General features: G+C 41.8%; 1 protein-coding gene across 1 annotated transcript in view; it reads left to right on the top strand.

Annotated features, from left to right (window-relative positions):
• Positions 1-5,396, top strand: part of LOC121560314 (probable E3 ubiquitin-protein ligase makorin-2) — a 46,346-nt gene extending 40,950 nt beyond the window's left edge. The window contains exon 8 of the mRNA XM_041873319.2: positions 4,072-5,396. Within this exon, the coding sequence (XP_041729253.2) occupies positions 4,072-4,230 (159 nt within the window). The 3' untranslated portion in view covers positions 4,231-5,396. The remainder of the gene's footprint in view (positions 1-4,071) is intronic.
• Positions 5,397-12,226: the final 6,830 nt, after the last annotated feature.

Raw genomic sequence — 12,226 nt, 5'->3', positions numbered from 1 at the left:
AATATTGAACCTCTATACAACACTACCATGATGCTAATATTGAACCTCTATACAACACTACCATGATGCTAATATTGAACCTCTATACAACACTACCATGATGCTAATATTGAACCTCTATACAACACTACCATGATGCTAATATTGAACCTCTATACAACACTACCATGATGCTAATATTGAACCTCTATACAACACTACCATGATGCTAATATTGAACCTCTATACAACACTACCATGATGCTAATATTGAACCTCTATACAACACTACCATGATGCCAATATTGAACCTCTATACAACACTACCATGATGCTAATATTGAACCTCTATACAACACTACCATGATGCTAATATTGAACCTCTATACAACACTACCATGAAGCTAATATTGAACCTATTGAACCTCTATACAACACTACCATGATGCTAATATTGAACCTCTATACAACACTACAATGATGCTAATATTGAACCTCTATACAACACTACCATGATGCTAATATTGAACCTCTATACAACACTACAATGATGCTAATATTGAACCTCTATACAACACTACCATGATGCTAATATTGAACCTCTATACAACACTACCATGATGCTAATATTGAACCTCTATACAACACTACCATGATGCTAATATTGAACCTCTATACAACACTACCATGATGCTAATATTGAACCTCTATACAACACTACCATGATGCTAATATTGAACCTCTATACAACACTACCATGATGCTAATATTGAACCTTTGATCTATACAACACTACCATGATGCTAATATTGAACCTCTATACAACACTACCATGATGCTAATATTGAACCTAACTCTATACAACACTACCATGATGCTAATATTGAACCTCTATACAACACTACAATGATGCTAATATTGAACCTCTATACAACACTACCATGATGCTAATATTGAACCTCTATACAACACTACAATAATGCTAATATTGAACCTCTATACAACACTACCATGATGCTAATATTGAACCTCTATACAACACTACCATGATGCTAATATTGAACCTCTATACAACACTACCATGATGCTAATATTGAACATCTATACAACACTACAATGATGCTAATATTGAACCTCTATACAACACTACAATGATGCTAATATTGAACCTCTATACAACACTACCATGATGCTAATATTGAACCTATTGAACCTCTATACAACACTACCATGATGCTAATATTGAACCTCTATACAACACTACAATGATGCTAATATTGAACCTCTATACAACACTACCATGATGCTAATATTGAACCTCTATACAACACTACAATGATGCTAATATTGAACCTCTATACAACACTACCATGATGCTAATATTGAACCTCTATACAACACTACAATGATGCTAATATTGAACCTCTATACAACACTACCATGATGCTAATATTGAACCTATTGAACCTCTATACAACACTACCATGATGCTAATATTGAACCTCTATACAACACTACAATGATGCTAATATTGAACCTCTATACAACACTACCATGATGCTAATATTGAACCTCTATACAACACTACAATGATGCTAATATTGAACCTCTATACAACACTACCATGATGCTAATATTGAACCTCTATACAACACTACAATGATGCTAATATTGAACCTCTATACAACACTACCATGATGCTAATATTGAACCTCTATACAACACTACAATGATGCTAATATTGAACCTCTATACAACACTACCATGATGCTAATATTGAACCTATTGAACCTCTATACAACACTACCATGATGCTAATATTGAACCTCTATACAACACTACAATGATGCAAATTTTGAACCTCTATACAACACTACCATGATGCTAATATTGAACCTCTATACAACATTACCATGATGCTAATATTGAACCTCTATACAACACTACAATGATGCTAATATTGAACCTCTATACAACATTACCATGATGCTAATATTGAACCTCTATACAACACTACAATGATGCTAATATTGAACCTCTATACAACACTACCATGATGCTAATATTGAACCTCTATACAACACTACCATGATGCTAATATTGAACCTCTATACAACACTACAATGATGCTAATATTGAACCTCTATACAACACTACCATGATGCTAATATTGAACCTCTATACAACACTACAATGATGCTAATATTGAACCTCTATACAACACTACCATGATGCTAATATTGAACCTCTATACAACACTACAATGATGATAATATTGAACCTCTATACAATACTACCATGATGCTAATATTGAACCTATTGAACCTCTATACAACACTACCATGATGCTAATATTGAACCTCTATACAACATTACCATGATGCTAATATTGAACCTCTATACAACACTACAATGTTGCTAATATTGAACCTCTATACAACATTACCATGATGCTAATATTGAACCTCTATACAACACTACAATGATGCTAATATTGAACCTCTATACAACACTACCATGATGCTAATATTGAACCTCTATACAACACTACCATGATGCTAATGTTGGACCTATTGAACCTCTATACAACATTACCATGATGCTAATATTGAACCTATTGAACCTCTATACAACATTACCATGATGCTAATATTGAACCTCTATACAACACTACCATGATGCTAATATTGAACCTATTGAACCTCTATACAACACTACCATGATGCTAATATTGAACCTCTATACAACACTACAATGATGCAAATTTTGAACCTCTATACAACACTACCATGATGCTAATATTGAACCTATTGAACCTCTATACAACACTACCATGATGCTAATATTGAACCTCTATACAACACTACAATGATGCTAATATTGAACCTCTATACAACACTACAATGATGCTAATATTGAACCTCTATACAACACTACCATGATGCTAATATTGAACCTATTGAACCTCTATACAACACTACCATGATGCTAATATTGAACCTCTATACAACACTACAATGATGCTAATATTGAACCTCTATACAACACTACAATGATGCTAATATTGAACCTCTATACAACACTACCATGATGCTAATATTGAACCTCTATACAACACTACCATGATGCTAATATTGAACCTCTATACAACACTACCATGATGCTAATATTGAACCTCTATACAACACTACCATGATGCTAATATTGAACCTATTGAACCTCTATACAACACTACAATGATGCTAATATTGAACCTCTATACAACACTACCATGATGCTAATATTGAACCTATTGAACCTCTATACAACACTACCATGATGCTAATATTGAACCTCTATACAACACTACAATGATGCAAATTTTGAACCTCTATACAACACTACCATGATGCTAATATTGAACCTATTGAACCTCTATACAACACTACCATGATGCTAATATTGAACCTCTATACAACACTACAATGATGCTAATATTGAACCTCTATACAACACTACAATGATGCTAATATTGAACCTCTATACAACACTACCATGATGCTAATATTGAACCTATTGAACCTCTATACAACACTACCATGATGCTAATATTGAACCTCTATACAACACTACCATGATGCTAATATTGAACCTATTGAACCTCTATACAACACTACAATGATGCTAATATTGAACCTCTATACAACACTACAATGATGCTAATATTGAACCTTTATACAACACTACAATGATGCTAATATTGAACCTCTATACAACACTACCATGATGCTAATATTGAACCTCTATACAACACTACAATGATGCTAATATTGAACCTTTATACAACACTAACATGAAGCTAACGGGGGCGGCAGGTAGCTTAGTGGGTAAGAGCATTGTGCCAGTAACCGAAAGGTTGCTGGTTCTAATCCCCGAGCCGACTAGGTGAAAAATCTGTCTGTGCCCTTCAGCAAGGTACTTAACCCTAATTGCTCCTGTAAGTCGCTCTGGATAAGAGCTTCTGCTAAATGACTAAAACCTGTAAATGTAAAGCTAAATGTAAAGTCAAATTAAAGTACTTACCGTGAATTCTCCTGTGGTGTTGTCTTGTAGTTCCTGAACTCTGTCCGTCTGTGGGACTTCATCGAGGAGCGGGAGCAGCGCGGCGTTGCCCAGCCGCAGGAAGATGAGGTCAGCGAACTGAGGGAGCTCTTCATGCAGATGTCTGGTCCAGGAGGGGAGGAGAGCAGTGCAGTGTCTGCCCAGCCCTGAGCCCTCAACCTGGGGCCCTATCTGCCCGTTACCCAGGCCTAGCCCCAGCACTCTGACCAACAGCTCATATCAAACTGCAAACATACATACAACACTGGACAATAAAATGTACTCACTAGTAAGCCTTTCATGTTGATGGTTTCAGGCTTTTTTTAAATTATATTTTTACTCATGGTACATTTGTGTGGAAAATAACGTAGTATATCTGTACATAGAGCTGTAATGGTTCTGTTAGAGAAGCTGCTATATTTTCCTGTTTTAGATCATTTATCTCTGGTAGGCTTTTTATATGAATGGGGTGTATAGAATGAACCATGAGGTCATAGTTTTCAAGTACAGTGAAATGCCTTTTCATAGGATCTATAGAATCAGTTTGAGGTCGTATAGATCTATGTAATTATAGATCAGACGGCCTCTCAGCCAGGCCACAATATGATGCATCATTACAGTGGTGTTACAGGTAGGTTACATATAGACATTTTAAAAAGCTACAACAAAACGATGAATTCAAATCAATGCACCCAGGGGCTCTATTCAAGCTGTATTGATGAAGCGATAGGAATTACGTTAATTGAGCCGACAAATGCAGTGTTCACCGTGACTGCGGTCTCCGCTAACACAGGAACATTGCCTTTAAATTTAAATCATGCGGATTGAATGGAGCCCCAAGTCTGTTTCATACTCAATGTCCATGAAATGGTGGCGTGTTCATTTATATCCTCTTACATTTCAGCTGTAACTAGGTCCTTCTATAGGACCCATTTAGTGTTGATGGATGCTCACATTATGAGGTTTAGTGACTTTATCTGTTTTAATGGTATAAAATTATTATGTTGACCTTGTTATCCCACATGATTAATCTATAGTAAGAGAATAAAGCAGTCCCTGGGTGTCGATCAGTCAGCCTGTAGAGGTCCAGGGGAATGAGTTCCTACCAGTAGTCCTCTAACAATTATCGAATGTATTGAGTGAAGCTGACTGGGGAGACCACACTATAGAGTTTAGATAATATTATGCTACAGTGTTTAATGTATATTCTATGGTAAATCAGAATCACTATGTTGGCTTTTATTTATCCAATTTCTTTCAGTTTGAATGATTATTTCCTCTTTTTTTTTTTCAATAGCAGCAGTCCATTCATTCAATAAAGAAAATGTTTGACATCAGAGGGAGATGAGTGTTATTTCACCTCCCTTTAACGTATGGGTTAATGAATGGATTGAATAACATGGAGGCCTGACAATATAGTACTGCTATATATCCTGCGGTTCACAACCCTGGTTGTACGGATGGAATGGTGTGTGTGTAGTAGTTTTTGTGTGTTCGGTTGGCAGCCGATTCTGACCCGAGTTAAGCAGAATGTATTTCCCTTTTATGGACTTCTCTCTGCGTATTCTGACCTTATACATGAGAACAGCATGCTATTCACCCGCTACTTGTTCTGGGTGGAGATCTAAGAAATGAAGGTGTTGCTGTATTCTGACCTTGATTTAATTCCCCTACCGTTATGCGCGAGGAAACCATGATATGGTCGAGCGAACCTGCCGGTTCCAAGTGGAAAAAGCATATTTCTTTTTTTTCGATAGAAATAGCAGCGTTCTCCATGCACTGTAATTTATAAATTGATAAGAGCTATTGATAAGAGGTAAATGAATAACCCGTTTCAAATCAAATCCAATTTTATTGGTCACATGCGCCGAATACAACAGGTGCAGACATTACAGTGAAATGCTTACTTACAGCCCTTAACCAACAGTGCATTTATTTTTAACAAAAAAAGTAAAAATAAAACAACAAAAAAAGTGTTGAGAAAAAAAGAGCAGAAGTAAAATATAATAACAGTAGGGAGGCTATATATACAGGGGGGTACCGGTGCAGAGTCAATGTGCGGGGGCACCGGCTAGTTGAGATAGTTGAAGTAATATGTACATGTGGGTAGAGTTAAAGTGACTATGCATAAATAATTAACAGAGTAGCAGCAGCGTAAAAAGGATGGGGTGGGGGGGCAGTGCAAATAGTCCGGGTAGCCATGATTAGCTGTTCAGGAGTCTTATGGCTTGGGGGTAGAAGCTGTTGAGAAGTCTTTTGGACCTAGACTTGGCACTCCGGTACCGCTTGCCGTGCGGTAGCAGGGAGAACAGTCTATGACTAGGGTGGCTGGAGTCTTTGACAATTTTGAGGGCCTTCCTCTGACACCGCCTGGTATAGAGGTCCTGGATGGCAGGAAGATTGGCCCCAGTGATGTACTGGGCCGTACGCACTACCCTCTGTAGTGCCTTGTGGTCGGAGGCCAAGCAGTTGCCATACCAGGCGGTGATGCAACCAGTCAGGATGCTCTCGATGGTGCAGCTGTATAATTTTTTGAGGATCTGAGGACCCATGCCAAATCTTTTCAGTCTCCTGAGGGGGTATAGGCTTTGTCGTGCCCTCTTCACGACTGTCTTGGTGTGTTTGGACCATGATAGTTCGTTGGTGATGTGGACACCAAGGAACTTGAAGCTCTCAACCTGTTCCACTACAGCCCCGTCGATGAGAATGGGGGCGTGCTCAGTCCTCTTTTTTTTCCTGTAGTCCACAATCATCTCCTTTGTCTTGGTCACGTTGAGGGAGAGGTTGTTGTCCTGGCACCACACGGCCAGGTCTCTGACCTCCTCCCCTATAGGCTGTCTCATCGTTGTCGGTGATCAGGCCTACCACTGTTGTGTCGTCGGCAAACTTAATGATGGTGTTGGAGTCGTGCCTGGCCATGCAGTCATGGGTGAACAGAGAGTACAGGAGGGGACTGAGCATGCACCCCTGAGGGGCCCCCGTGTTGAGGATCAGTGTGGCAGATGTGTTGTTACCTACCCTTACCACCTGGGGGCGGCCCGTCAGGAAGTCCAGGATCCAGTTGCAGAGGGAGGTGTTTAGTCCCAGGATCCTTAGCTTAGTGATGAGCTTAGAGGGCACTATGGTGTTGAATGCTGAGCTGTAGTCAATGAATAGCATTCTCACGTAGGTGTTCCTCTTATCCAGGTGGGAAAGGGCAGTGTGGAGTGCAATAGAGATTGCATCATCTGTGGATCTTTTGGGGCGGTATGCAAATTGGAGTGGGTCTAGGGTTTCTGGGATAATGCTGTTGATATGAGCCATGACCAGCCTTTCAAAGCACTTCATGGCTACAGACGTCAGTGCTACGGGTCGGTAGTCATTTAGGCAGGTTATCTTAGAGTCCTTGGGCACGGGGGCTATGGTGGTCTGCTTGAAACATGTTGGTATTACAGACTCAGTCAGGGACATGTTGAAAATGTCAGTGAAGACACTTGCCAGTTGGTCAGCACATGCTCGGAGTACACGTCCTGGTAATCCGTCTGGCCCCTGCGGCCTTGTGAATGTTGACCTGCTTAAAAGTCTTACTCACATCGGCTACGGAGAGCGTGATCACATAGTCATCCGGAACAGCTGGTGCTCTCATGCATGCTTCAGTGTTGCTTGCCTCGAAGCGAGCATAGAAGTGGTTTAGCTCGTCTGGTAGGCTTGTGTCACTGGGCAGCTCGCGGCTGTGCTTCCCTTTGTAGTCTGTAATAGTTTTCAAGCCCTGCCATATCCGATGAGCGTCAGAGCCAGTGTAGTACGATTCAATCTTAGCCCTGTATTGACTCTTTGCCTGTTTGATGGTTCGTCGGAGGGCATAGCGGGATTTCTTATAAGCGTCCGGGTTAGAGTCCCGTTCCTTGAAAGCGGCAGCTCTACCCTTTAGCTCAGTGCGGATGTTTCCTGTAATCCATGGCTTCTGGTTTGGGTATGTACGTACGGTCACTGTGGGGACGACATCATCGATGCACTTATTGATGAAGCCAGTGACTGATGTGGTGTACTCCTCAATGCTGTCTGAAGAATCCCGAACATGTTCCAGTCTGTGCTAGCAAAACAGTCCTGTAGCTTAGCATCTGCGTCATCTGACCACTTTTTTATTAACCGAGTCACTGGTGCTTCCTGCTTTAGTTTTTGCTTATAAGCAGGAATCAGGAGGATAGAGTTATGGTCAGATTTGCCAAATGGAGGGCGAGGGAGAGCTTTGTATGCGTCTCTGTGTGTGGAGTAAAGGTGGTCTAGAGTTTTTTTCCTCTGGTTGCACATTTAACATGCTGGTAGAAATTAGGTAGAACGGATTTAAGTTTCCCTGCATTAAAGTCCCCGGCCACTAGGAGCGCTGCATCTGGATGAGCGTTTTCCTGTTGATTTATGGCCTTGTACAACTCATTCAGTGCAATCTTAATGCCAGCATTGGTTTGTGGTGGTAAATAGACAGCTATGAAAAAATATAGATGAAAACTCTCTTGGTAAATAGTGTGGTCTACAGCTTATCATAAGATACTCTACCTCAGGCGAGCAAAACCTCGAGACTTCCTTAGTATTTGATTTTGTGCACCAGCTGTTGTTTACAAATATACACAGACCGCCACCCCTTGTCTTACCGGAGTCAGCCGTTCTATCCTGCCGATGTAGCGTATAGCCCGCTAGCTGTATGTTATCATTGTCGTCGTTCAGCCACGACTCGGTGAAACATAGGATATTACAGTTTTTAATGTCCCGTTGGTAGGATAACCGTAATCTTAGGTCATCCAATTTGTTATCCAATGATTGAACGTTGGCTAATAGGATTGATGGAAGAGGCAGTTTACTCGCTCGCCGTCGGATCCTTACAAGGCACCCCGATCTACGTCCACGATATCTCCGTCTCTTCCTCACGCGAATGACGGGGATTTGGGCCTTGTCGGGTGTCTGTAAGATATCCTTCGCGGCCGCCTCGTTGAAGAAAAAATCTTCGTCCAATACGAGGTGAGTAATCGCTGTCCTGATATCCAGAAGCTCTTTTTGGTTATAAGAGACGATGGCAGAAACATGATGTACGAAATAAATTACAAATAACGCGGAAAAACACACATAATAGTACAAATGGTTAGAGGGCTGTAAAACGGCAGCCATCTTCTCCGGCGCTGTCTAACTCTGTTTGGAGAAGGGGATTGTAAATACGCATTAATTGTTTTACATTATATTTCCTTGTGATCCCTGGAGATGAATGTGAAACCAGTCATATGGAAGCAAACTGAAAATCCTATCAACATGACATGGATTGTGGCTCCTTTTCCACAGTGAAGTAGGCTGTAAATAGCTGTGCCGTTATTCCGAATTTTAATTGTGTGCCCTCAATTTGCGTGGATGAAATTTGGAGATTTGTCGGGCCGAACCAGCCGAGTTGATGTATGCACTTCAGAATGTTTTAATTATATACCTGGGCTTTCCTCAGTTTTCTTTTACAATTTGTGTCATGTTAAATATTAACCACTATTGCGAGCCACCGACAGTAATACTAACATACATTTACAGTGCATTCGGAAAGTATTCAGACCCCATGACTTTTTCCACATTTTCCCTCATCAATCTACACACAATACCCCAAAGCGAAAACAGATTTTTAGAAATGTTTGTAAATGTATTTAAAAAATGATACCTTATTTACAATGAGGCTTGAAATTTAGCTCAGGTGCATCCTGTTTCCATTGATCATCCTTGAGATGTTTCTACAACTTGATTGGAGTCCACTTGTGGTAAATTCAATTGATTGGACATGATTTGGAAAGGTATACACCTGTCTATATAAGGTCCCACAGTTGACAGCGCATGTCAGAGCAAAAAGCAAGCCATGAGGTTGAAGGAATTGTCCATAGAGCTCAGAGACAGGATTGTGTCGAGGCACAGATCTGGGGAAGGGTACCAAAAAATGTCTGCAGCATTGAAGGTCCCCAAGAACACAGTGGCCTCCATCATTCTTAAATGGAAGAAGTTTGGAACCACCAAGACTCTTCCTATAGCTGGCTGCCCGGCCAAACTGAGCAATCGGGGGAGAAGGGCCTTGGTCAGGGAGGTGACCAAGAACCCGATGGTCACTCTGACAGAGCTCCAGAGTTCCTTTGTGGAGATGGGAGAACCTTCCAGAAGAACAACCATCTCTGCAGCACTCCACCAATCAGGGCTTTATGGTAGAGTGGCCAGACAGAAGCCACTCCTCAGTAAAAGGCACATGACAGCCCGCTTGGAATTTGCCAAAAGGCACCTAAAGACTCTCAGACCATGAGAAACAAGATTCTCTGGTCTGATGAAACCAAGATTGAACTCTTTGGCCTGAATGCAAAGCGTCACGTCTGTAGGAAACCTTGCACCATCCCTACGGTGAAGCATGGTGGTGGCAGCTGTGTGGACATTTTTCAGCGGCAGGAACTGGGAGACTAGTCAGTATTGAGGGAAAGATGAATGGAGCAAAGTACAGAGAGATCCTTGATGAAAACCTGCACCAGAGCGATCAGGAACTCAGACTGGGGCGAAGGTTCACCTTGGCTACACAGCTACACAGTAAGAAGACCCGGCTACACAGTAAGAAGACCTGGCTACACAGTAAGAAGACCCGGCTACACAGTAAGAAGACCCGGCTACACAGTAAGAAGACCTGGCTACACAGTAAGAAGACCTGGCTACACATTAAGAAGACCTGGCTACACAGTAAGAAGACCTGGCTACACAGTAAGAAGACCCCACAGTAAGAAGACCCGGCTACACAGTAAGAAGACCTCTACAGAGCTACAAGTAAGAAGACCTGGCTACACACAGTAAAGAAGACCCGGCTACACAGTAAGAAGACCTGGCTACACAGTAAGAAGACCCGGCTACACAGTAAGAAGACCCGGCTACACAGTAAGAAGACCTGGCTACACAGTAAGAAGACCTGGCTACACATTAAGAAGACCTGGCTACACAGTAAGAAGACCTGGCTACACAGTAAGAAGACCCACTACACAGTAAGAAGACCCGGCTACACAGTAAGAAGACCTGGCTACACAGTAAGAAGACCTGGCTACACAGTAAGAAGACCTGGCTACACAGTAAGAAGACCTGGCTACACAGTAAGAAGACCTAGCTACACAGTAAGAAGACCTGGCTACAGAGTAAGAAGAACTGGCTAAACAGTAAGAAGAACTGGCTACACATTAAGAAGACCAGGCTACACAGTAAGAAGACCTGGCTACACAGTAAGAAGACCCGGCTACACAGTAAGAAGACCCGGCTACACAGTAAGAAGACCTGGCTACACAGTAAGAAGACCTGGCTACACAGTAAGAAGACCTGGCTACACAGTAAGAAGACCCGGCTACACAGCTACAGAGTAAGAAGACCCGGCTACACATTAAGAAGACCTGGCTACACAGTAAGAAGACCCGGCTACACAGTAAGAAGACCTGGCTACACAGTAAGAAGACCTGGCTACACAGTAAGAAGATCCACTACACAGTAAGAAGACCCGGCTACACAGCTACAGAGTAAGAAGAACTGGCTACACAGTAAGAAGAACTGGCTACACATTAAGAAGACCCGGCTACACAGTAAGAAGACCCGGCTACACAGTAAGAAGACCTGGCTACACAGTAAGAAGAACTGGCTACACATTAAGAAGACCCGGCTACACAGTAAGAAGACCCGGCTACACAGTAAGAAGACCTGGCTACACAGTAAGAAGACCCGGCTACACAGTAAGAAGACCTGGCTACACAGTAAGAAGACCACTACACAGTAAGAAGACCTGCACCAGCTACACAGTAAGAAGACCTGGCTACACAGTAAGAAGAACTGGCTACACATTAAGAAGACCCGGCTACACAGTAAGAAGACCCGGCTACACAGTAAGAAGACCTGGCTACACAGTAAGAAGACCTGGCTACACAGTAAGAAGACCCGGCTACACAGTAAGAAGACCCGGCTACACAGTAAGAAGACCCGGCTACACAGTAAGAAGACCCGGCTACACAGTAAGAAGACCTGGCTACACAGTAAGAAGACCTGGCTACACAGTAAGAAGACCTGGCTACACAGTAAGAAGACCTGGCTACACAGTAAGAAGACCCGGCTACACAGTAAGAAGACCTGGCTACACAGTAAGAAGACCCGGCTACACAGCTACACA

The sequence above is a fragment of the Coregonus clupeaformis genome, unplaced genomic scaffold, assembly GCF_020615455.1.
Source record: "Coregonus clupeaformis isolate EN_2021a unplaced genomic scaffold, ASM2061545v1 scaf0212, whole genome shotgun sequence".
Lineage (NCBI taxonomy): Eukaryota > Metazoa > Chordata > Actinopteri > Salmoniformes > Salmonidae > Coregonus > Coregonus clupeaformis.
Note: the sequence above shows the minus strand (reverse complement) of the source record. Positions and strands in the feature narration are given on the sequence as shown.